At 35.5% G+C, this 25035-nt stretch overlaps 1 protein-coding gene across 1 annotated transcript; it reads right to left on the reverse strand.

The window, feature by feature from the left end:
- Positions 1-449: 449 nt before the first annotated feature.
- LOC123556746 (transcription factor IIIA-like) lies at positions 450-23276 on the reverse strand. Its single transcript, XM_045347690.2, has 9 exons — positions 23022-23276; positions 20355-20464; positions 19862-19958; positions 18327-18418; positions 13430-13503; positions 12172-12258; positions 7557-7780; positions 6324-6377; positions 450-3371 (listed from the first exon to the last, which is right to left on the reverse strand). Exons 1-9 carry the CDS (start codon positions 23193-23195, stop codon positions 2787-2789), a joined length of 1497 nt encoding a protein of 498 aa, XP_045203625.2. The 5' UTR covers positions 23196-23276; the 3' UTR covers positions 450-2786.
- Between the last annotated feature and the right edge of the window lie 1759 nt (positions 23277-25035).

A 25035-nucleotide genomic window follows, 5' to 3' on the forward strand; every position in this document is an offset into this window, starting at 1 on the left:
TTAAAAAAGTTGTTCATGTGTTTGTAATTAATATCAACATGTATTAACACTTAACTTTTGTAAATGCATGCAGTGGCTTCTTTACAACACAAGTTACAGCACAACTACAAATGTACAAGTGATGATTGCCATGCTTCAAGTATCAGAAAAAGAAATCTCAATATTGGATCAGATTTTATGAATAAGTAAATATAAGAATACTTGTATAACAAGAGCTGTCGTAAGGTGAACAAAAAAAGAGAACATCTTGATGTGGCAAGATTCCCAAAGTAATGAGCAACTTTCATTTTTCATATACTACCGGTATATATTGAAATATTTGTACACTGGTCCTAGCTGCATTGATTCAAACTTCTACTGGTGATCAATGTACAGATGTACATACAGAATGGAACATTTGAAGGGACCACAATCAGTGCTACCCTTTTTTACAACAATAAGAGGTGAGATCGGTTAATGTCCTTTATTGCTTCCATGTGTACATTTCAAAATGAGTAATAAGACAGTTTACATCTTGAAAACCAAAAATAAATGCCAACTGATAACCTAAAGATGTTCACTAATTATTAACTTATTATCACCATCTTTTAAGTTTTCAAATGAACTGCTTTCCTGTAGGAACATGCCTACCAAAAATGAAACAAGCCTGTTTTAGTACACATTAAGGCACTAACTGGCAATACAATTAGTTATCCAGCCTCAGCACTAACAAAGAATTCAGTGGTAAATGTATATTTGAGTTACATGTAGTAGTAGTTGTGGTATTATTGATCAACAACATGAAGTAGAAACTCTGGTATTAACAAAGGACTTCAGAAAATTTTGAGTGCTTTTATGTAGGTGCTCTAAAACGTCAGCATTCTTTCATAACATTGCTCCTGTAGCAACCATTGTAGCAGAAGACTCAAGATATACAGTTTTCACTATAGCTGCATCAATGGGAATTTCATTGGGAAGTGTTCATGGAATTCTGACTTAGCACCTGAAATTAGTGGTGGCTTGTGCAAGGTGGGTAACCAATCTTTCCAGCAAAGAGCAAAAAGCATAAAGGTGTAATGTTACAAAAAAACTTCTTAAAATCTATAATGACTTCTAACCGAGAATGAGACGTGGTATATCATTTCGAACCTTAAATGCGGAAAAACAACAAACAGTGAAACAGAAATGGCAAGAATAACCAGTGATCAAATAAGAGCTGTCACCAATAGTGGGAAATGCCCCTGAAGCGTGCCTAAGAATGCTACAGTTGTCTGTGCAAAAATGCCAGAATAATTTAGATATGAATCCTTTTGTGACCTTGACCTTGACCTGAAAGATCAGGGTCATAAGCGCGACACACCTTAATATTTGTGTCAAAGTATTTTCAAATCCCTTGATAAATGGCAGAGTTATAGACCAGACAAGAAACAGACCCTGTTAACCTTTGACTTCTATGTGTGACCTTGACATTGGAGATAGGGCTCTGGGTCTTGGGCATGACATGTCATCTCATTATCAGGAACATTATACCAAGTAATTTTAAAAATCCCTTCATCAAAGGCAGAGTTTTGGACTGGACAAGAAACAGACCATGTTAACATTGAACCTCTATGTGTGACCTTAGAACTAGGGGTCTGAATCTTGCACATGACATATCATCTCATTATGGGGAACACTTATGCCAAGTTATTTCAAAATCCCTTGATGAATGGCAGAGTTATGAACCAGACACTAAACAGACCCTGTTAACCTTTGACTTCTAATTGTGACCTTGACATTGGAGCTAGGAGTTGCGCAAGACACATCGTCTCATTATGGCAAACATTTACGCCAAATTATTTCAAAATCCCTTCATGGATGGCAGAGTTATGGACCGGACACAAGAGACCCTGTTAACCTTTGACCTCTAAGTGTGACCTTGACCTTGGAGCCATGACAAGTCGTCTTATTATTGTAAACATTTATGCCAAGTTATTTCAAAATCCCTTTATGGATGGCAGAGTTACAGCCCAGACAAGAATTTACACGGACGGACGGACAGTGCGATTTCAATATGCCCACCTTCTGGGGGCATATAAAAAGGGTTCTTCAATTCAAAAGGCCTTGTTGTGCAAATACCCAGTGCACCTGGAAGATATATTACTGAAAAGTTTTACATGGACAAGGTTCAGTTCTAAAATCAGAAACATTACCAGTTTGTCCACCAAATTTGTTTATGCCTTATGGGACATCTCCCTTATTCGTAACAACGCATCTACACACAAGAGCAATATTGTACTGAAGTATTTAAGGACCAGCAGGTCAAGCAATAATTGCTGCACCCTCCATATTCACCCTACCTAAGTCCCTTTGATTTTTTTCTCTTTCCTTTGCAGGGAAAATGCTGGCTGAGCTTCATTACTGACTACTCTGCAGCTTTCGGTATGCTTAGATACTGGTTTTTCATTATTTCATAAGGACAGTCTCAAAAATTTCTGAATTCCGCTCATATTGATCAAGTATATGCAGTAGATACTGAGAAATTATTGGTCAATGACCAAGTAGAAGAAACATGTAGCAGAAACAAGTATTATCGGTCAATTACATGTAGCAGAAACTGTGGTATTATTGATCAATTACATGTTGTAGAAACTATGATATTATCGGTCAAAACTTCGGAATTATTGGTCAATTACATGCAGTAGATACTGTAGTATTATCAATCAAAAATATGTCATAGGAATTGCAGAATTACTGATCAATTACATGAAGCAGAAACTCTAGTATTATTGGTCAATTACATATTGTAGGAACTGTAGTATTACTGATCAATTACATGAAGTAGAAACTATGGTATTACTGTTCAATTCACTCTTTGAACTAGATTCTGTATCATCAGGACAACACTCTAATAAAGTCCCTGAACACACACTGTCCATCGCCAGCTCAACGTGGCAATGATCTGTACTTGAAACATTCATTTCATCATTTAGATCTAGTTCACAACTTTTCTGTGCACTATAACCGTCACTTTTGCCTGTATCTTCAATACTTTTGTCTTTATCCAGTTCACCAATTCTATTCACTTTAAGTTCACCACTTTTGCTCATACCTGGTTCACTAATTGCACTTTTATCAGTATTCAGTTGGCCACTTTTCACTTTATGTATTGCTGACTGAAGAATGGAGTCCATCATTTCCTCGTGCTGTACATACTCTTCCCTTACACCATCTGCTGTACTGTGTAAATTCGCCTTTTTACTTTTGTCTGTATGTAAATGAGAAAGGTCAGGCAAGTCAATACTATCTTCTCTGTTGGGTGAGTAAAATGTCACATGATCTTGACCCCTTGATTCTGTTTCCATGCTTACACCCAGAAGCTTCTCTGCTTTTGATTTCTTCTTTTTAGCTTTCTGAAAACACAAACTGCAAGATATCACACATGTATGCAAAATAATTTCTTTCCATATTTCAATTTTCAAAATATCTTGAACACTGTTTAAAACAAGAGGGACATGATGGCCCTATATTGCTCACCAGAGTTGATCTGGCCTACAGACCTAGTTTTTGACCCACATGACCCAGTTTCAAACTTGACCTAGAGATCATAAAGACAAACCTTCTGACCAAGTTTCATGAAGATAGGATCATAAATCTGGCCTCAAGAGTGTTAACAAGCTTTTCATATGATTTGAGCACGTGATCTAGTTTTTGATCCCACATGATCAAGATAGGAACTTGACCTAATGTTCATCAGGACAAACATTCTGACCAAGTCTTATGAAGATAGGGTCATAAATGTGGCCTCTAAAGTGTTAACAAGCTTTTCCTTTGATTTGACTAGGTGACCTAGTTTTTGACCACACATGACCCAGATTTGAACTTGACCTAGAGGTCATCAAGACAAACATTCTGACCAATTTTCATGAGTTTCAAACTTAAACTGTGGACTCTTAGAGTGTTAACAAGATTTTCCTTTGATCTGGCCTAGTGACCTAGATTTTAACCCCACATGACCCAGTTTCGAAACTGACCTAGAGATCATTAAGACAAACATTCTGTCAAAGTTTCACGAAGACAGGGTCATAATTGTGGCCTCTAAAGTGTTAACAAGCATTTTCTTTTGTTTGACCAGGTGACCTAGTTTTTGACCCCACATAACCCAGATTCGAACTTGCTAGAGGTCATCAAGACAAACATTCTGACCAATTCTCAGGAGTTTCAAACTTATACTGCAGACTCTAGAGTGTTAACAAGATTTTCCTCTGATCTGGCCTAGTGACCTAGTTTTTGATCTCACATGACCCAGTTTCGAACTTGACCTAGAAATCATCAAGACAAACATTCTGTCCAAGTTTCATAAAGATTGGGTCACATATGTTTTTGTTTGTTTTGGGTTTAACACTGTTTTTCAACAGTATTTCAGTCATGTAATGGTGGGGGGTCACATATGTGGCCTCTAGAGTGTTAACAAGGCAAATGTTGACGAACATTAGACGATGCACACTGCATGACGCTGGACAATGACCAGTCACAATAGCTCACCTTGAGCACTTCATGCTCTGGTGAGCTAAAAATCAAATGTCTGCTTCTTAATAAAGGCCTGTATCTGCAATATTTGAAAACAGGCACTGAAAAGTATACAGCATAAAAATCAACTTAAATCTATTTAAAGTTTATCAACAAGTTAAAAGGCTTCAACAAGAGTTTGGCTTAACATTATAGGGTATAAAAATTAAAAAATATGGCATCTTGTTATTTTACACAGACTTTCAATGTGCTTACAACTGCCTTACTCAACATATCGATCATAAACTTGCATTATTGTACAATAACACTATTCAAAGCAACATTAAGTCAGTACTTGTTGTTTAAAGACTAAGACAATTTTGACTGAAACAAAATGATGCTAACTGTTTAATCGTAAACATATTCTTATCAAAACAAGTGCTATTTGCTAATCATGTAAGCCACCATGATGGCCTGTCCCATGATTTTCAGTCCCGAGATCACTATGACTTTGCCTTCTGACCAACTGATACCTAACACATTAACTGTTATCCATTAACAACAGGAAATTATCCTATTAAGTTTGTAGACTGTTGGTCAAAGCATTCTTTTGTTACAGAACTGAAACTGTTTTTAGTGTCAAGGTCATTGTGACCTAGACCTTTTACCTACTGACTCCTAAAACAGGGGTCAGACACTGACCACAGACAATCATCCTACTAAGTTGGACAACTTATGCCATAGGGTTCTCAAGTTAATGAGCAGAACCACTTTCAGTCTAGAACTTTGACCAACTGACCCCAAAAACAGGAGGGGTTATTTACTAACCACAGGCAATCATTCTATAAAATCTGATGGTTGTAGGCAAAGATGTTCTTTCAGTACTGTGTGGAAACAGTTTTCAGTATCAAGGTCATTGTGACTTTGTCCTTTGATGTATTAACCCCTCAAAAACTTGGGGCCACCTACAGGCAATCATCATATGAAGACCTGCAACTGTAAGCCAGACATTCTTAAGGTATTTAGCAGAAACTGTTAAGTCTCATGATTATTGTGACATTGAACTTTGACCTACTGACCCTCAAAACATTACAGGTTATCTACTGACCACAGGAAACCATCCTATGATGTTTGATGATTTTTGGCCAAGGTTACTGTGACCTTGACCTCTGACTCCTATTGCAATATGGGTAATTTACTGGCCAAAGGCAATCACCTGATAAAGTTTGACAACTTCAGGCCAAACGTTTCTTCATTTATTGCTCAGAAACTGGTTTTCAGCTCATGGTCATAGTAACCTTGACCTTTGAGCAACCGATCAGCTCATGGTCATAGCAACCTTGACCTTTGTGCAACCAATCAGCTCAGGGTCACAACAACCTTGACCTTTGAGCAACCAATCAGCTCATGGCAATAGCAACCTTGACCTCTGAGCAACCAATCAGCTCATGGTCATAGCAACCTTGACCTTTGAGCAACCAATCAGCTCATGGTAATAGCAACCTTGACCTTTGGGCAACCAATCAGCTCATGGTCATAGCAACCTTGACCTTTGAGCAACCAATCTGAAGTTCCTGTGCTTCAGTCATCAACTGTAAACTAAGTGGATGGAAGGCCAGCTAAATTATTACATTCTACCCTTTGAGGGGCATAATTATAAATTATAACTCAAATATCAACATTATTATGAGGCTATTTTAAGACTTCCATAAATAATGAACTCTAACAAATTTTAATATCATTTATTCTTATATTCATTACGACACAGAAACTGAATTTAGGCAGTGACCTGTATTTAGACTTAAGACATAAACACTTACATTCAGCATTGGCCTTACTTAGACACAGAAACTTACCTTAGGTAGTGGTCTGTTTGGATCATGCAGTTTCTGGTGATTCTGTAGCTTTTGCTGAAATACAGTAGAAAATATATTATACTGTTCATGCAAATTGAGAGCTGTCATAACTAGATATATTTGAAAAGCTTAACTTTGAACAGATATATTCATGATCTACTTTTAAGGACGAGCTACATTTGGTAAAAAAAGCTGATTTTCAATCACTTTGCTCTGTGTGTTTGAGCATTGCTTGGATTACTATGTGAGGAAGTCATCCAGCTAACCTGTGAAAGGTTTATGGTTCTGCCTAAGTGCCAGAGGAGTGCCCCAAACGTGTTTTCAACCATCAAAAGCTGCAAAGTCACCATATGGCATGAACTGTGTTAGTGTGACTTGAAACCAAAAGAAACAAAGTGTCACCAAGGGCGAGCCGATGTTAAATATTGCCCTCAGTGGTGAGCAGAAACCATGGGATGATGCAATTAAAACATGTCTTATTAATGTGATGAAATTCCACCAAAGTTCCATAAATATCCTTCCAAGAGTTTAGAAAATACACATCAGACAAACCTAAAGCTTGAACATTTAGTTTTTGAGTAGTGCCCTTGACAATTAATCAGCTTGATTGGTACATGTGTTTTCCACATAATCTTGAAGCTAGGGACATTCTAACATAGCAGCATAATTATCCTTCAATAAGTTTAGAAAATACAGACTGATCATGTAATTCAAGGCTCAAACATCTGAACCTTAGTTGTGTTCCTGACCTTGAACCAGCACGATTAAAACATAGGTTAAACTTATCGTCTTCATTTCACATTCCAACAGTATAATAAATATCCTTCCAGTGGTTAAGAAGGTATGTACCTATACAGTCAACTATGGCACAAACATATTTATTCAAAGCACACTGTAATTTGTACACTATCATGAACTTGTGGACTCACTCAATATAAACCATTTACATAATCTTAAAGTTTATTGTCATTTTTAGGATTTTATAAAACTGTTAAGGTTTTTAATTAATTTGTAAGTCATCAACTGCAACCTGAACAAATATTATTTCAACTACAAAATGATCTAAGATTATCTTACTTGTCACAAACTGATTCCATGACCTTCTATAAAAAAAGCACAATTCTCCTAAAATGTCAAAACAAAGCTCAGAAAAAAAGTTATTTTTCTATTTCCCATTTTTGGGTCCTTACACCTTAAATGTTCTGGGAAAGAAAAAGTGTATCTTCAACATACTTTGGTTGTGAATGTCTGGCTGCATCCTTCATGCTCACAATGGAATCTCTTGCCATCATGGTAACTACGTATATGAGCATTGAGATTACGCTGATCAAGGTATGCACGTCCACAGTTGTCATGGTAACAGGTGAATAATATACGTTTGTCTGCATGTGTTAACATATGCTGCTTTAACCACTGTTTCTGACTGAAGGTCTTCTTGCATTCTGAACACTCATGTACTGAACAAATAAATCAAAAAATCATAATACTTCTCTTTATTACTAATTAAACTAGAGCTATCACTAAAGGTGATGAATGTACCCCCCGCATGCTCTGACACAGTACATTGCAATTTGATGCACACAAGATTGCATAATTATGTGGACTGTATGTATATAGACTGTATGTATACAGTATAGTAACAAAAAACTAAGTTCCATAACTATGCAGAATATTTATCTAAAAGAATGTAACATGCACCATGCACAACTAGGGTTGGTACTGATCACTTGTGTGAAGTTTCATTAAATTGTGTTTAAGGGTTTGGTAGATTAGGCACGCACAAGATTGCATATGCAGACTGTATGTACATAGTATGTTAACAAGAAACAAAGTCCAACTCTGCAATTTTTGTCGCTGAAAGAACCTAACATGCCCCATGCACAACTACTGTTGTTACTGATCACTTGTGTGAAGTTTCATTAAATTGTGTCAAGGGGATGAGGAGAGATGGTGCGCACAAGATTGTGTCTATGTATATAGTATAGTAACAAAAAAACAAAGTCCCATAACTCTGCAAATTTTTTTTCTAAAAGAACCTAACATGCCCCATGCACAACTACTGTTGGTACTGATCACTTGTGTGAAGTTTCATTAAATTCTGTCAAGGGGATAAGGAGAGATGGTGCGCACAAGATTGCGTCTACGGCCAGACGGACAGACAGACAGACAACCTGAAACCAGTATACCTCCCCTTACAACTTTGTTGTCGGGGGGTACAACTATCTGTTATTAAGAATTCTAACACGATCCGATTCATTTTCCTATTAAACAAAGAAAGCAGAAAACAGTGAATTATTATACAACAAATCACTGTTCTGACGTCACAGTTATTACGTCATGGCGTCAAACGGCATAGCGGCGCGCTAGAAAAGTAACCAATTGAAAACGGGCAAATATTTAATTAATGTCCTCAAGGATGTACTTAAAAATCCTTGGCAACATGTTAGAATCGAAATAATATATCTCATTTAGTGATCTGCTCCTGAATACGCCCTCGTGATATAATTCCTTGGCATCTGAACTCCAAACAATGATTTATTCAACGACAAATCACTGGATGAGATATACTATTTCTTAAACATAATAATAATTATTATAAATAAATGTTTTATCCATAAAATTTCTATTCATTCAGTCAACTTAATATCAGTAAGTCAATAAGAAACTGTATCACACTTGTGAAGCTACAATAAAATTTTATTTTCATATACCCACATATTAAGAAGTCAAAAGTGTGATCTGTTTGTTTTGTGCCAAAAACAGTTTCCCTGTGTATGTAGACATTATACAAAGAAATAAAGAGGACCTGAATACATTAAAACATTGCTACTTTAGGTATTACAGCATGTTTGGATCAATATTTTGCTACCATGAAGAACTTCATTAAACCCTGATTTTTCAAACCTTCCAGATATACTAATACAATACTTACAAAAAAAATTGTAAAATAAAAACATCTGGCAAGCTGGGTTGTGTGTGTGTTTTCCTAGTCTGAAGTATATGCAGGAAGATTTTCCTTACTTGTTCTGGGTCTAGGCTTTATTCTACATTATGCAGATAAATGAGGTTTCAAGTTCAACATTACTTCCAGTTTATCAAATATGCAGAACTACCTTAAGCTGTTTCTAAATATGCACTTATCTGGGATCTTCAGCAAATAATGTACCTGTTGTGACATGACTGCTGAAGAAAATGTAACATCTAATGTGTCAAGGAGGTGAAATGTTACAATCTGACTTGTTCAAGAGCAATAGCTAAGTGTTACTGAAGCAGTCTTGCAAATTATCTGATCTGTTTGAGATATTATCACCATATACATTATGTATGAGTTTCATGAAGACTGCTCAGTACGCTTACATTTATTTTTCTCTTCTCTGAATCAACAGCTGTAACCCCAGTGGCAATAATGCCTATTACTGTTTCCTTGTCGGACTTCACAAATATTGCTCATAAAAAGGGACTTGTTAAAGGTCCAATAATAAGGAAAGTGAACATTTTAATTTCTTTTAAAAAGCACAGAAACTATTTCATTTTATTGGAAAATGAAAGTTGGTATGTAGAAATTTGAAATAAATCGCAGTATATGTACAATTATTTTTCTATGAAGTATGAAGAAAGTTAAAAAGACCTGGGGGGTCATTCTGTCGATTCACTGAAATTTCAACATATTAAATACACATACGTTTCTTTGAGTTCCAAAGACCTTCTGTAAATTTTGACCTGCCAATCTTCATTATTTAGTGTCTTGCAGAAGTCTATGCACTGGCTATGAAAAAAATTGCCAACTCACTTTCCCTTAGTAATGGACCTTTAAAGAAATGAAATAGAGCAAAACAAACACCTCTGGCTTTAATGAAGTAATTTTGTCTTTCACTAAACTTGCCCTACAGCATGTGACTATATACATTCTGTGTCAGTTTCATGAAGACTGATGAATTGAGGTAGGTATGGGCTGCATGTTATTTTTCAAATGGTCTAGCTAAAAAGTTGTGAGTTGGTAAGTTATGTACTCTTGTCTACACAAGATAACAACGTGAATATAAGAAGTGTTTAATGGTCTACAGTTAACAATGATGGAAAGCAAGAGTTTGAAGTTTCAAAGCCACATATCAAACAGTCTAGACAAAATATGGAATAATACACATAAAACTTAACTAATTTCTACGTCAAAAAAGGGCCATAACTAAGCCAAAATCCTTTACCTAGTTATGCAGTCTTGCCTGCATATAGAGATTATGATGGTAAACAAGTGGTTAAAGTTTCAAAGACATAATTATGTCAAACAGTTTAGACAAAATATGGACTGGTACGAAAAAACTGATTTCCATGTCCAAAAAGGGCCAAAATTCAGCCAAATATCTTTGCTCTAGTTACATACCCTTGACTACTGATGGAGATCATGACAATGAAAAAGTGTTCAAAGCCATCAAACATGGACTTTTACGAAAACTGAACCAATTTCCAAGTACAAAAAGGGCAATAATTCAGCCAAAATACTTGTCCTAGTTTAATATGTAGTCTTGCCTACATATGGAGACTATGGTGGTAAATAATTCAGCCAAAATACTTGTCCTAGTTTAATATGTAGTCTTGCCTACATATGGAGACTATGGTGGTAAACATGTCAAGTGGTTAAAGTTTTAAAGCCACATGTCAAACACAAAATATGGACTGGTATGAAAAAAACTGAACCAATTTTCAAGTCAAAAAAGGGCCATAATTCAGCCAAAATACTTGATAAGAGTTATGTACTCTTGCCTACAGATAAAGATTAATACAATAAACAAGTGTTCAAGTTTCAAAACCACATGTCATATAGTTTTGACAAAACATGGACTTGTACAAAAACTGAACCAATTTCCAAGTCCAGAAAGGGACATAATTCAGCTAAGATACGAGTTATGTACTCCTGCCTACAGATAGAGACTGTTATAGTTTACAAGTGATAAAAGTTTCAAAGCCACATGTCAAACAGTTAACACAAAATAACAACTGGTATGAAAAACTTAACCAAGATTTAAAGTTAAAAGGGGCCATAGTATAGTCAAAATCCTTGACAGAGTTACGTAATCTTGCTTAAAACTGGACATGGTGATAGTACACAAGTGTTGAAAGTTTCAAAGCTTTATGTCAAAAGGTTCTGTCAAAATGTGGACTGGTACCAAAAACTTAACCAAGGTGTGGCGCCAATGCTGACTTGAGAAGGATAGCTCTCCTTATTCTTCAAATAGTCGAGCTAAAAATGAAATTTGGGCTAATTTGCCAATTATCAATCTTGTATGAGATTTGATGAAATTAAAGAATACAATTAAGGTTTCATAGAGACTGCTCAAATAGTGTTTAGAACATAAAATTTGACAATATTGAAAACTTCACGGGCTACAACTATGGTGCTACACTAGCAATCATTCCTATTCAAATATTTTTTTCGGACACATTCTGAGTAAGTTTCATAAACATTGCTCAGGCCCTGTGTTCACAAAATATTTTTTGGTCTCCGCTGATTTTGAGTTTGAAATTTTAATATCAATTTTATTAAATCGTCAAGGTTAAATTCCAACTGAGACTGACCATCAATACTGAATAGCCACTTAAAAATAGTTATTATAATAAAATTTAGTTTTAAACATGCTATTTAGATACAAATGACAAATAAAGTTTCATTATCAAACTCAACTGAGGCTGAAAACGTTTTGTGAACATGGGGCCAGGAGAAGTTATCAATGTGCTTGCATTAAAATTGTTCTAGGATGATGAACGGATGAAGTGTGATCAACCTTCTGCACATGAATGCACTTCATGCGTCTTAAAGTCAGCACATGCATAATGCATTTCTCAGATATCTTACCTGTTGCATGCTCAACTTTTTTATGTTTGACCAACAACGACCACTTATCAAACTTCTTGCCACAATCTGTCTCCATACACGAGTAACCTGCAATATACAGATTAGTAAAAATGTAGCAAATAAACAGTCTTTGTTTCAGTTTCATTGAAAAAAAAAACCAAAAATCAAGAGCTGTCTCCATAGGACGACACATGCCCCCGATGGCACTTTGAATGAATAGTTATGGCTGATGTTAGAGTTTAGGACCTTTGACCTATGGAGCTGGGTCTTGCGCGCGACACGTCGTCTTACTGTGTCACACATTCATGCATAGTTATTTTAAAATCCATGCATGAATGACAAAGATATGGACCGGACATGCCCATCAATGCACTATCATAAAAAATGACCTTTAACATCTAAGTGTGACCTTGACCTTTGAGCTACGGACCTGGGTCTTGCGTGTGACATGTCGTCTTACTGTGGTACACATTCATGCCAAGTTATTTGAAAATCCATCCATCGATGACAAAGATATGGACCGGACACGCCCATCAATGCACTATCCTTTAACGTCTAAGTGTGACCTTGACCTTTGAGCTACGAACCTGGGTCTTGCGCATGACACGTCGTCTTACTGTGGTACACATTCATGCCAAGTTATTTGAAAATCCATTCATCGATGACAAAGTAATGGGCCGGACACGCCCATCAATGCACTATCCTTTAACGTCTAAGTGTGACCTTGACCTTTGAGCTACTGACCTGGGTCTTGCGTGCAACATGTCGTGTTACTGTGGTACACATTTATGCTTAGTTATTTGAAAATCCATTCATCAATGACAAAGATATGGACTGGACACGCCCATCAATGCACTATCCTTTAATGTCTGTGACCTTGACCTATGAGCTACGGAACTGGGTCTTGCGCGCGACATGTCGTCTTACTGTGGTACACATTCATGCCAAGTTATTTGAAAATCCATCCATCGATGACAAAGATATGGACCGGACACGAAAATTGCGGACAGACCGACAGACAGTTCAAAAACTATATGCCTCCCTTTGGGGGCATAAAAACACCCAAAAACGCACAATATTCAGTAAGAAATGTGAATATAAGTGGTATTTAATGGTCTACAGTTAAGAATGATTCAGTACAATACATTTTTTCTAAGAAATGAATTCGATCTTACTTCCAAACAAACAAACTTTACATAGTGTTTTGCCCCATTTCCTTTCATATATAATACAGGAATAATTGACTTGCTGAAATTACCTTCATGTATTTTCATATGTCTCTTCAGCTTGTTTTGTGTTGGGAATGATTTGCCACATCCAGGTGTTGTACAACTGTAAAATGTTATTAACTGTGCATTTTAGGAAAGAAATATGCCAATTATATTATTGTACAATACATTTTATATAAATGTGAATTGAAATATAGTACCGGTACTTTGCATACAGAAATTAACTAGAACTGTCACAGGAGTGACTCATACCCCCACCATACGGTCTTGTCACAGAAGAATGGCAACCATAAGGAATCTTAAAAATACTTTGGAGTACTTCATCCTGGGCTTCCACATATAAGTAATACTAGTATAATACTAGTATAGTAATACTAGTAAATATATTAAATCTCTAATATTAGAGATACACTAAAAGTGAATACAAAAAAGTGTCTTACCGACCCATGTTACCACGGAAAAATGTTTTTATTTTTACATAGGACTTATAATAAAAAAGTTAGAAAAATACCTAAAATATTGAAAATCTAAAAATAGGATTTCTAAAAATAGACTAATTCCTGGAATTTAAGGGGAAGAAACTCAGTACAAAGGTTAAAAAAAGGTTACTTCCCTTTGGCTCTAAGCCAATCAGAATGAGATATAGTGAAAATACATCAAAATTAACCTTAAATTCTAGGTAAAAGGGGACACAATTCAAGAAAAATAGTGTCAGAGTTATGGACCTTGCGTCACATGATGTGGGTGATGAGGTGAAACATCTATTTTAAGTCTAAATCAAATCCATTCAGTAGTAATTGAGATATAGTGAAAATACATCAAAATTAACCTTAAATTCTAAGTAAAAAAGGGCATAATTCATGAAAAATTGGTGTCAGAGTTATGCACCTTGTGTCACATGATGTGGGTGATGAGGTGGAACATCTATTTTAAGTTTGAATCAAATCCATTTTGTAATAATTGAGATATAGTGAAAATACATCAAAATCAACCTTAAATTTAAAGTAAAAGGGGACATAATTCATAAAAAATTTATGTCAGAGTTAAGCACCTTATGTCACATCATCTGGGTGATGAGGTGAACAACTATTTTAAGTTTGAATCAAATCCATTTAGTAATAACTGAGATATAGTGAAAATACAACAAAATTAACCTTAAATTCTAAGTAAAAGGGGACATAATTCATGAAAACTTGGTGTAAGAGTTATGCACCTTGTGTCACATGACGTGGGCACATGATGTGGGTGATGAGGTGGAACATCTATTTTAAGTTTGAATCAAATCCATTCAGTAGTAACTGAGATAAAGTGAAAATGCATCAAAATCAACCTTTAATTCTAAGTAAAAAGGGGCATAATTCATAAAAAAAAATGGTGTCAGAGTTATGCACCTTATGTCACATGATGTGGGTGATGAGGTGGAACATCTATTTTAAGTTTGAATCAAATCCATTTAGTAATAACTGAGATATAGTGAAAATACAACAAAATTAACCTTAAATTCTAAGTAAAAGGGGACATAATTCATGAAAACTTGGTGTCAAGAGTTATGCACCTTGTGTCACATGATGTGGGTGATAAGGTGGAACATGTATTTTAAGTTTGAATCAAATCCATTTGGTAATAACTGAGATAATAGATTTCGGGACGCGACGGGACGGGACGGGACGCGACAAAACTGACTCCTATATACCCCCCTCAAACATGTTTGGTGGGGGTATAATGAAGGGACATACAAAATATAAAGCTAAAAATGTACAATTACCAGTAGGCCAAGAATTTGAAATGTTTTGATTAAGCTGAATGCAAACTGGATGTCTTTTCTTTTAAATTATTTTAAAAAAAGACACAATATTGCCTTTCTCTGAAAACGATTTTTAGAAAAACAAGAGCTGTCAGTGGACAGCGTGCTCGACTATTCTCAGTGCTTGATAGTATAATATAAGCAATGAGTAAAACTTTAACATTACAATAAGCATATTCTAAGTCGAAAAGGGTCCATAATTCAGTCAAAATGCTTGATAGAGTTGCCTCCTCCTTTTTACAGACTGGGGTCATGATGGTAAACAAGTATGCAAAATATGAAAGCAATATCTCAATGGACTTTGAAAATATTTGGGGTGGTACGCAAACTTTTAACATTTATTCTAAGTAGAAAAGGGGCCATAATTCAGTCAAAATGCTTGATAGAGTTGCCTCCTCCTTTTTACAGACTGGGGTCATGATGGTAAACAAGTGTGCAAAATATGAAAGCAAGATCTCAATGGACTTTGAAAAGATTTGGGGTGGTACGCAAACTTTAACATTTATTCTAAGTCGAAAAGTGGCCATAATTCAGTCAAAATGCTTGATAGAGTTGCCTCCTCCTTTTAACAGACTGGAGTCATGATGGTGAACAAGTATGCAAAATATCAAAGCAATATCTCAATGGACTTTGAAAATATTTGGGGTGGTACGCAAACTTTAACATTTGTGTGACGCTCACGCCGACGCCGGAGCGAGTAGGATAGCTCCCCTATTCTTCGAATAGTCGAGCTAAAAAGGATAACACTAATGTATTCCCTGAAGAAGTGTTTAGAAAGCCTTTTATTCTAATAATATTTCATCATTACAATACCTATCAAGCACAACAATATACTACTAAACCTAATGAGGCTCTACAAAGTATTTCAAGCACTACACTACCAATAACTATTCAACACAGAGTCTCAACGTAAGCTTTGACCGGTGGCATAATTACGTGCGAGCAGGGCGCTTTCTGCGGTAGTTTTCACCAGGCAAGGTAATGTTTTCCTTCGCAGTTTGTTCATTATTAAGCTTTGTTATTGGGAATTGGCCGAGGATGACCTACAATGAACACGCTTTTATGGGGATGTATTGAAATTTTCGTATCATTTGCATTTTTTTTCTAACATTCAGGAAATATTCACTGAAAAACACATATTTGCCTACCGCCCCTTTCTTTTCTCGTTGTAAATGGATAAATTAGTGTTAAAATGTCTTGTAATTTCGTCATACAGATCGGACACCGTTGTATGCAGTTTCAAAATACTTAGTCCGGCAAAACCCGGCCGTCGGCGAAGGTTTTGTCTTACGTCCAAGTCGGTGGTTCACAAAAATAACAAGAGCTGTCACTAATGGTGACAAATGCCCCCGCAGTGCCTTGACCTTTGACCTGGTGACCTTGACCTTTCACCTGGTGACCCCAAAGTCAGTAGGGGTCGTGTTCTCAGTAAGTACTATCAGCATGTGAAGTTTGAAGGTCCTGGGTGCAGTGATCAGTAAGTACTATCAGCATGTGAAGTTTGAAGGTCCTGGGTGCAGTGGTTCGCGAGTAAAGTGCCTTCATGCAAAAAGTTAACGTTGTGACGAACTAATTAATTAATTGTATGCTTTTATGTATACATTATGACATTAATATATTGTCACACTATGATACGTCATTTTGATAATGACGCCAACATCTTAAAGCAATATTACGGATAGAGATATCTGAATTAAATTTATCTATATTTGAATTTCAGTCATTTCCCATCTATCTAAGTACAACCATCAAACTGAACGAGACTGTGTCGTCAATAATGGTCGACATGGAAGGCGTATTCGGCACAAGATGTAAAACATTTAGATTGCAATTATATCTACCCAAGAGTGGGGAGGTGGCAGGGGCCCCATCCACTAGGATGTCCAAATTACAGAATTACAGGGGTTTTTTTTAATGTCTCATAAGCAGCGAACATTCGTACAAGCATGGACACCGCCCACTGGAATCTGACAGACTAGGTTCCCTCTAGAAAATTATTCTGGGTATTTAGAGTAGGCCCTAGATGTTCATATACTAGTAACTGTTTGATTCTAAACTGTTTGGTTCTCAAAGTCTGTAGATAAGACTACATATGTATATACTTAAACTGCACACACTTCTCAGATGCAGGACTTCAGTATATTTATTTAATTTTGGGTCGTATATAGTACTTCATTTACTTTTCTCCCAAACGTATTCTTTTCAATCCTAGACTTGGGGCGTCATATTATTTTAGACATCAGAGATCAGATATCAGATTCAATAAAACTGAGTCTTCGAACAAGCTGTTGGTGAGAACGTTACTTGATTCTCTGTAATGTAAATCCTCCACTGAAGATAATTAGTTTATTGTCATTTATTTCAAAATATCTACATTACACTTCTTATACACAAACATTTCATATAATTCTATCCAAAGGAAATAATTAGACGAGCTCTTATAAAAGATTTGAATAGTATAGGCTTCAAGTATGAAACCTAAATATTTTAAAATGACTGTGCACAATGAAGAAACATGAAATGTTAGTCTATATATTGATTAAAATGACTTTTGTCCACTGTCGGATCATGAAAAGTCGTGAAAATACCGTTTTTCATAAATTCCACCTGCTTGTACTAACGCATTTTTATTTCTGTGCACCACCGACTCGGACGTAAGACAAAACCTTCGCTGACGGCCAGGTTTTGCCGGGCTAAGTATTTCTGAAACTGCATACAACGGTGACCTATCTGTTAAAGAGAATATATCATACCTGTATGACGAAAATACAAGACATTTTAACACTAATTTATCCATTTACAACAAGAAAATTAAGGGGCAGTAGTCAAATACGTGTTTTTTAGTGAATATTTCCTGAATGTTTGAAAAAACTACAATAGATATGAAAATTTCTATACATCCCCATAAAAGCGTGTTCATTGTAGGTCATCCTCGGCCAATTCCCAATAACAAAGCTTTAGTAATGAACAAACTGCGAAGGAAAACATTACCTTGACTGGAGACCGCAAAAAGCGCCCTGCTCGCACGTAATTATGCCACTGGTCAACGCTTACGTTGATACTCGGTGATTCAAGGCATATCATACAGCACTACAATTACTTGTATCAAGATCAGATAATACCATAAAGCTCTGCCTTGTGCATGTTCTTCCAGTTTATGTGTCTTCAACTGATGATGCTTGTTAAACACTGCCCCACAGCCCACCAAATGACACTGAAATATAATTATAGTATATAAACACAGCCGCACAACACATCACAAAGTTTGACAGCTGTTGTCTCAATAAGGCATGAAGCAAAAACCAGTTTAAGTCTCAGGATCACACTGAACTTTACCTTCGAACAGTATGGGTCATTGACTGACTACAGGCAACCATTCTATGAACTTTAATGGTTTAAGACCCCTTACAAGTTATTTCTGTATACTGTCTCTTCTGGCCTAAGAATGTTGTGGTGTTTAGAAGTACATGTATATAGGTTGCTTCAGCATTACATTAAAGCACGTACATGCGCTATGGTTATGACATTTGCACGTCCGGATCTAAATTTTTTCTACAATGTAGAATTTGATTAAACTGTGATTTTTCAAAACTTCACAATATACTTAGAAAATTCAGCAAATAAACAAGAGCATGGCCTTGTGGGTGCAGACGCTCATCTGATTTTTTTGTCTCTGTATAACATAAATATTGTATTACCCATGATTTTGTAAGTCCAAAAGGGGCCATAATTCTTGCAAAAAGCAATATAGAGTTACAGTACTTGCTGTGCAGTCAGCTTTTAATGGCGAACAACTGCTCCAAGTTTTAAAGCTATAGCTTTGACCGTTAAGGAGAAAAGTTGACCTAAACGCAAAACTTAACCAAGAAATCCGGTATTTTCTAAGTCCGAAAGGGGTCATAATTCTTGCAAAAAAAACAGGATGGAGTTATGTTTCTTGCTGTACAGAGTCAGCTATTGATGGTGACTAAGTGTTGCAAGTTTTATAGCAATAGCTTTGATAGTTTAGGAGAAAAGTTGACCTAAACATAAAAATTAACCAAGAAATCTGATATTTTCTAAATCCAAAAGGGGCCATAATTCTTGCAAAAAGCAAGATGGAGTTATGTTTCTTGCTGTACAGAGTCAACTATCGATGGTGAACAAGTGTTGCAAGTTTTAAAGCAATAGCTTTGATAGTTTTGGAGAAAAGCTGACCTAAACATAAAACTTAACCAGGCAACGCCGACGCCGATCAAGTGATGACAATAACTCATCTTTCTTTTTTTCCAAAAAATCAGATGAGCTAAAAAGATTGGGTTGTGTGCTTGATTTTTTGCTAGACTGATTTGAAAAATTTGGTCCTCAAAGAATCTAAGAAGTTCCTATTACCACGCTCAAAGTTCTTTAAAATGATAAATAAAGTCTCTAGTACTATCTTATATTTCAAGTGAAATCAAGGAAAAGGTGGATCAAATACTAGGCTCAAAATCTGCCATGTGTTCTCCGTAATGACTTCCGTATAAAATTACACTTTTTTGTTTGTTAATTTTCTTCCTAAAGAAACTGCTGTCTCTTGCTAGTTTTTGTATCACAATGCTTTCATAGTATGATTAATACAGTTTGCTGCCCGATATGGATATCTCTTACTCAGTCTTCTAGACAATGAAGTTATTACCTTATATGTATCTTTCTCATGATGCTGACTGACATGTTTCTTCAGGGCATACACAGAACTGAAGGATGCTTCACAATCACTCTCCTCACATTCCCAACTGTAAGTAGAAAAGTCAAATACAATTTCATTTACAATAACAAACAAGAACCATTTCAACAGATGCACATTGTTGTTGGAAATTTGATTGGCTCTAAGATTTTGATATATGTAGACCATGACAGATCTTGTGTCTGCACAAAGGGCTGTGTAAAAATTTCAAGGAATTAATCTGCAATTTAGTAAAACTGGTGCTTTACGAGAAATCCATCTGACCACATGTCACTGGACTATCACTTCCTATATGGTAATCTAACAGTGAAAACCATAAATGGTTGCAAGGCATATTCTAGCTGAAGTAATGCTGAGGTCACTGACATTGAACTTGTTTTTATTAAACGAATAAATCAAATATAACTTTCAGTTTGATAGCAAGCAAAATATCCACTAAGCCTACCTTAGATCTTGTTCATCATCCGATACATGGGAAAGTTGCTGATGACGACTCAAGTGGTCAACTCGTTTGTAGCTTTTGTTGCAACCCTCATATTTACATACATGTGGACGCTTCAAATATAGAAAATATGAACATCAGCATCTGCAAAACTTACAAAAATTGATGAGCTGTCAGAAGGGCAGATAGCTTGACTTTTTGAAAATCATTTTGCAAATGAACGGTGAAAAGAACAGAAAACAGCGAATGTACTAGAAAAATTCTACAGATGTTTCTGTTTGGGTTTGTGTTGATGAAACACAGGAGTAGGGGTTTACAGGTCCAAGAAAAGTCCTAATTGAGCTATATAGCTAAATCTAGCTATATAAAGCTAGAAATAGAAATAGCTATGAAGCAAATAATAATTAGGTAAAATACATCAAAATCGAACAGTCATTATGTCCAACCCAAATTGTTTATGAGACACAAGACAACCAAAAAGAACAAAGATCTACATGTATCCACAGTATGCAGTCACATGCAAATTTATGGGACATCAATTCTATTAAATCATTCAACTGAAATAAGCAAGTATAATTACTGTACACTTAGAACTGGGGCTACATCAGTGGTATGCCCATTACCGTATGTGCAGCCATACTTAAACACTGACTGCATATAATAATGACAATTATCTGTTTTCCAAGAAAGTCCTATGCTGCAACTTTCATCTTATATAAATACTGTCATTTATCACAGCGGCTGGATTTTGATACTTCACATTTAATTTATAAAATAACTCTACAACTCTGGAAATTACACACACCAGAACCTTTATATAGGCGCAGCCATAAGACGTTTATGTAAATTATATAATGTGTCGAGAATGCTGACTGAGTGAAGTATATATATCGGTACTTTTAACTTATATACCTATATCTAGTCTATATAAATGAATATAAGTTCAAACATGTTTTTAAATACCGACGCATGCTGCTAACTGCTACCTTATAATCAAGAAGTGTTGACAACTTCGTCTCACACAGCAGTCTTTGAATTGCCGACTGCAGTTTGTCACAGGAAACCGCGAGTCTTTGATACAGTACAAATTACCCAAAATGAGTATTAACACCCCTAAATTGAACCTTCTTTATGTTCTGTTATTGTAAGTTAAAATGTGTAGTACAGAATAAAATATATGAACTTGACATATTTAAAAATAAAGGAACTGAAATTGCACGTGCCCATGTTCAAATTAAACATTAACCTTTACTGAAATAAATAAATATATGAAATAAATAAATAAAGAAATAAATGAAACAACAAATAACAAAACATTTTCATAATAACCCTTTCAATAATATTTGAGGAGTTGGACACACACAGTTTTTCTCTATATTCTATCTAGCAAAACTATCAAGGGTCATAACTGATGTAAAATAGTCACAACAAAAGTTCCTCCCTTAAAGGTCATCTGCACATCAAGTTTGTTCATCTGTGAAAGTTTGAAGCAAATCAGGCAAATAGAATGGGAGTTGGACACACAAGATTTCGGGACGTACATCGTATCTATAGACAGCTCCAACTCTATATGCCCCCTAAATAAATGTGTCACCTAGCCAGCCAGTCGATTAAATAATAACAACACAAGTCTGGGGTCGATATAGTGTGTATTACCTGACAGATACGAACCTGCTATTATAAATTCAACCATAGGAAAACAATAATTAAGAGTACTGGATCAATCTAGGAATGCACAATATTGATAATTACAATACATGTTTAGAAATTCAAACATACAAATTACAATTACGATTATTACCTGTATATATATGAATGTATATAAACAACAGATGGAAATATTTGAGCACAAAATGGCTACGAGTATGACTTTATGAGTTATGTCGATCAATGCTGTTTTTCTGAATATTTGTTGAGCCTTCATTCGCCCAGATAAAACTAACATTTTGTTAAATGTATACACTACAACTGCCAATTAATGGATCAAATATTTTATTATGTTTTTGCAGAAACACCCGCATGGTTCTTCAGCTTGTTAACAGTAACGCATAATATGCCATAGATCATTCCGACAGGCATCGTCCGACTCATCTGTTGTCCCATACTTAAATACACTTGAAGAACATGGCATTTCTTTACGGTCTCATCCATGTTATAGAGGACAGTATGCAGCGAGTACACCTTTGGACACACAGTAAATGCAGATTAATGCAAGGGCATGGTAAGATTAATTAAGATAATAATATGCATGATACTTACCAAACGAAACAAAGTGAATTTTGGAAGCTTTTTGCATAGAAATAAAATGCAAGGTACTTTGGCTAGAGAACCTGTTCCAGACGAATAAGTCTGCTGTCTACCGGTTCTCTAGCCACTGCCAAAAAATTATTTAGAACTTTGTAACACTGATAAGAAATTTGAAACATAAACAAATGTGCTAAATACAACACTCTAACATGAGCATAATGATAAAAAGTCAGGCTAAAAAATCCACAGAAAGGCTCGAACACACAAATCGCTATTTGCAAATGCGGCCTACCATCCTCGCTAACCGACTCTAGGCAGATAATTTAACCACTTAAAATTATCCGAGCACTATACCAGTTTTCCGTTTATGTTCCTCTAACCCTTTGTTGTCGTGAAACTTTAGATATCAATATTGACGCTTACCTCTCCTGTATGTGACAGAAAATGACTCTGTAATCTACTTTGTTTCTTAAACTTCTTATTACAGCCTGAAAAAGAGCAAACATGTGTTCCACTGCTTTCAGCCATGATTATCAATAATCCGTAACGACTGCCAAAACATTGAATGTTGTTATCGTCTGCTACGTGTTCATCCATCGATGAGAGTAGAAAATAAAAAAAAAAGCCTTCATTTTCTGTTTCCTTCCGTCTATCATTTTAATAAATCTCTTGCCTAACTTATAAGTTATACATGTATAATAAACTCAAGATGTGTTAACATATGGTATTACTATCTTACTTATTGCCAGTCATGTTTGTTTAACCATGTTTTAAATGTATCTTAACTTAACATCTTTTAGTTACAGGTCGTTTGTTTTTTAAATGGAAGTGGCTATTCCTACGGTCCCGTAAGAATAGCCTCACAGGCTATTCCTACGGCTCTCCCGTAAGAATAGTGAAATAGCCAGCAGGTGGCTATTCCTACGGCTCTAAGGACAGTTTTGTATGTCCATCTTGAATTGCATTGTACTGAATTAATTCATATGGCATAATTTCGAACAAATTGTTTGCTTTTCAGTATCACACCGAGAGAACAGGAAGTGATTTCGAATAATGGAAAAGGCTTATTTATGTCTATGTGTAATATTGTTGTCATCGAATGATAGATCTAGATTCTATATATGTATAGATATATGCAACAAATCAATCAATTCAATGAATGTAATGATAATATTGTGAGTAATAAATATGTCATTATTCTAAGTTTACATCATGTTTTTTAATATCATGTTACAGGTTGTATGTCCCCTTCATGTCTCTGTGATAAAAAAATAGAGAAGAGAAATAAAGATTGACAAAGGTAAACAATTTATTCGAAAATATACCAGCTGAATTAATTCAGTGCAATGCAATACAAGATGGCCATACAAAATGTCTTTAGAGCCGTAGGAATAGCCACCTGCGGGCTATTTCACAATTCTTACGGGAGAGCCGTAGGAATAGCCTGTGAGGCTATTCTTACGGGACCGTAGGAATAGTCACTTCCTTTTTAAATACTTAATGGTCTTTTGTTTAATAGTCGGAAAATAGAAAATGCTAATGTTATATGTTTAAAAAACTGACTCAAAATAAAGATTCTTGTATCTTGTTATAATTAAGCTTTGGTCACAAGTGTTTCTAGAAAAACTTTAATCATAACTGGTTCATTATAGGTCAGAAAACTTGGTTTTACTGCATCACTGTCACTTCAGCAACTGTTAGCAACATGAACAAACATAACTATAACCCCTGTTTTTCACCCATTTTATTTTTTAATCACTAACAGTCATTTTTCTTTCCCTTTTTATTAGGCCCAGTTTTCTTTTCTTTCTGCTAAAAATCTTTGTGGCTTCACACACACACACACACGCACACACACACGAGTCTAGGTCCCTGTAAAGGGTTAGACAGTACAGGCAGACAGTTAAAACTTTTGGTTTTGTATTTCATTTTTTCATTCCAATGTAAATGTGAAATAAAACAAATAGTTCCATTTGGTAACACATAACTTGTACTGGGTACTGTAATACTCAAATCAACTTATTAGCTGTGTTCAGGTATGTTTCCAATTAACCCTTATCTAAATTCCATGCCATCATAAACTGGAAAGAAAAAGCCTGTTAGAGAATTTGCAAATATTGGGAAATCATATCCAAATTTTCATTCCAATATGTTTATATCATTATATGTTATAATCATCTTAAAAATAGAATTTTTTAATTTCTGTAATTTTTGTTTTAATTTTAGGGTTTTCAAAAGAAGGATTTTGTCCACCTTAGTCTAATTGAGCAGGTAGGGGTGTGGGTAGATTTTGTTCGTATTCCTTTCTTTGCACATCTTAAGATATGTATCAAAATTCACATGTTGGGGAAGATCACTCCAAATATCTAGATGCGAAGTATTAAACTAGTAATAAAATGTTTTTTTTCTGAATATTCCATCTTCTTGGAATGGTCAG

This window comes from Mercenaria mercenaria, chromosome 5 (genome assembly GCF_021730395.1).
Source record: "Mercenaria mercenaria strain notata chromosome 5, MADL_Memer_1, whole genome shotgun sequence".
Lineage (NCBI taxonomy): Eukaryota > Metazoa > Mollusca > Bivalvia > Venerida > Veneridae > Mercenaria > Mercenaria mercenaria.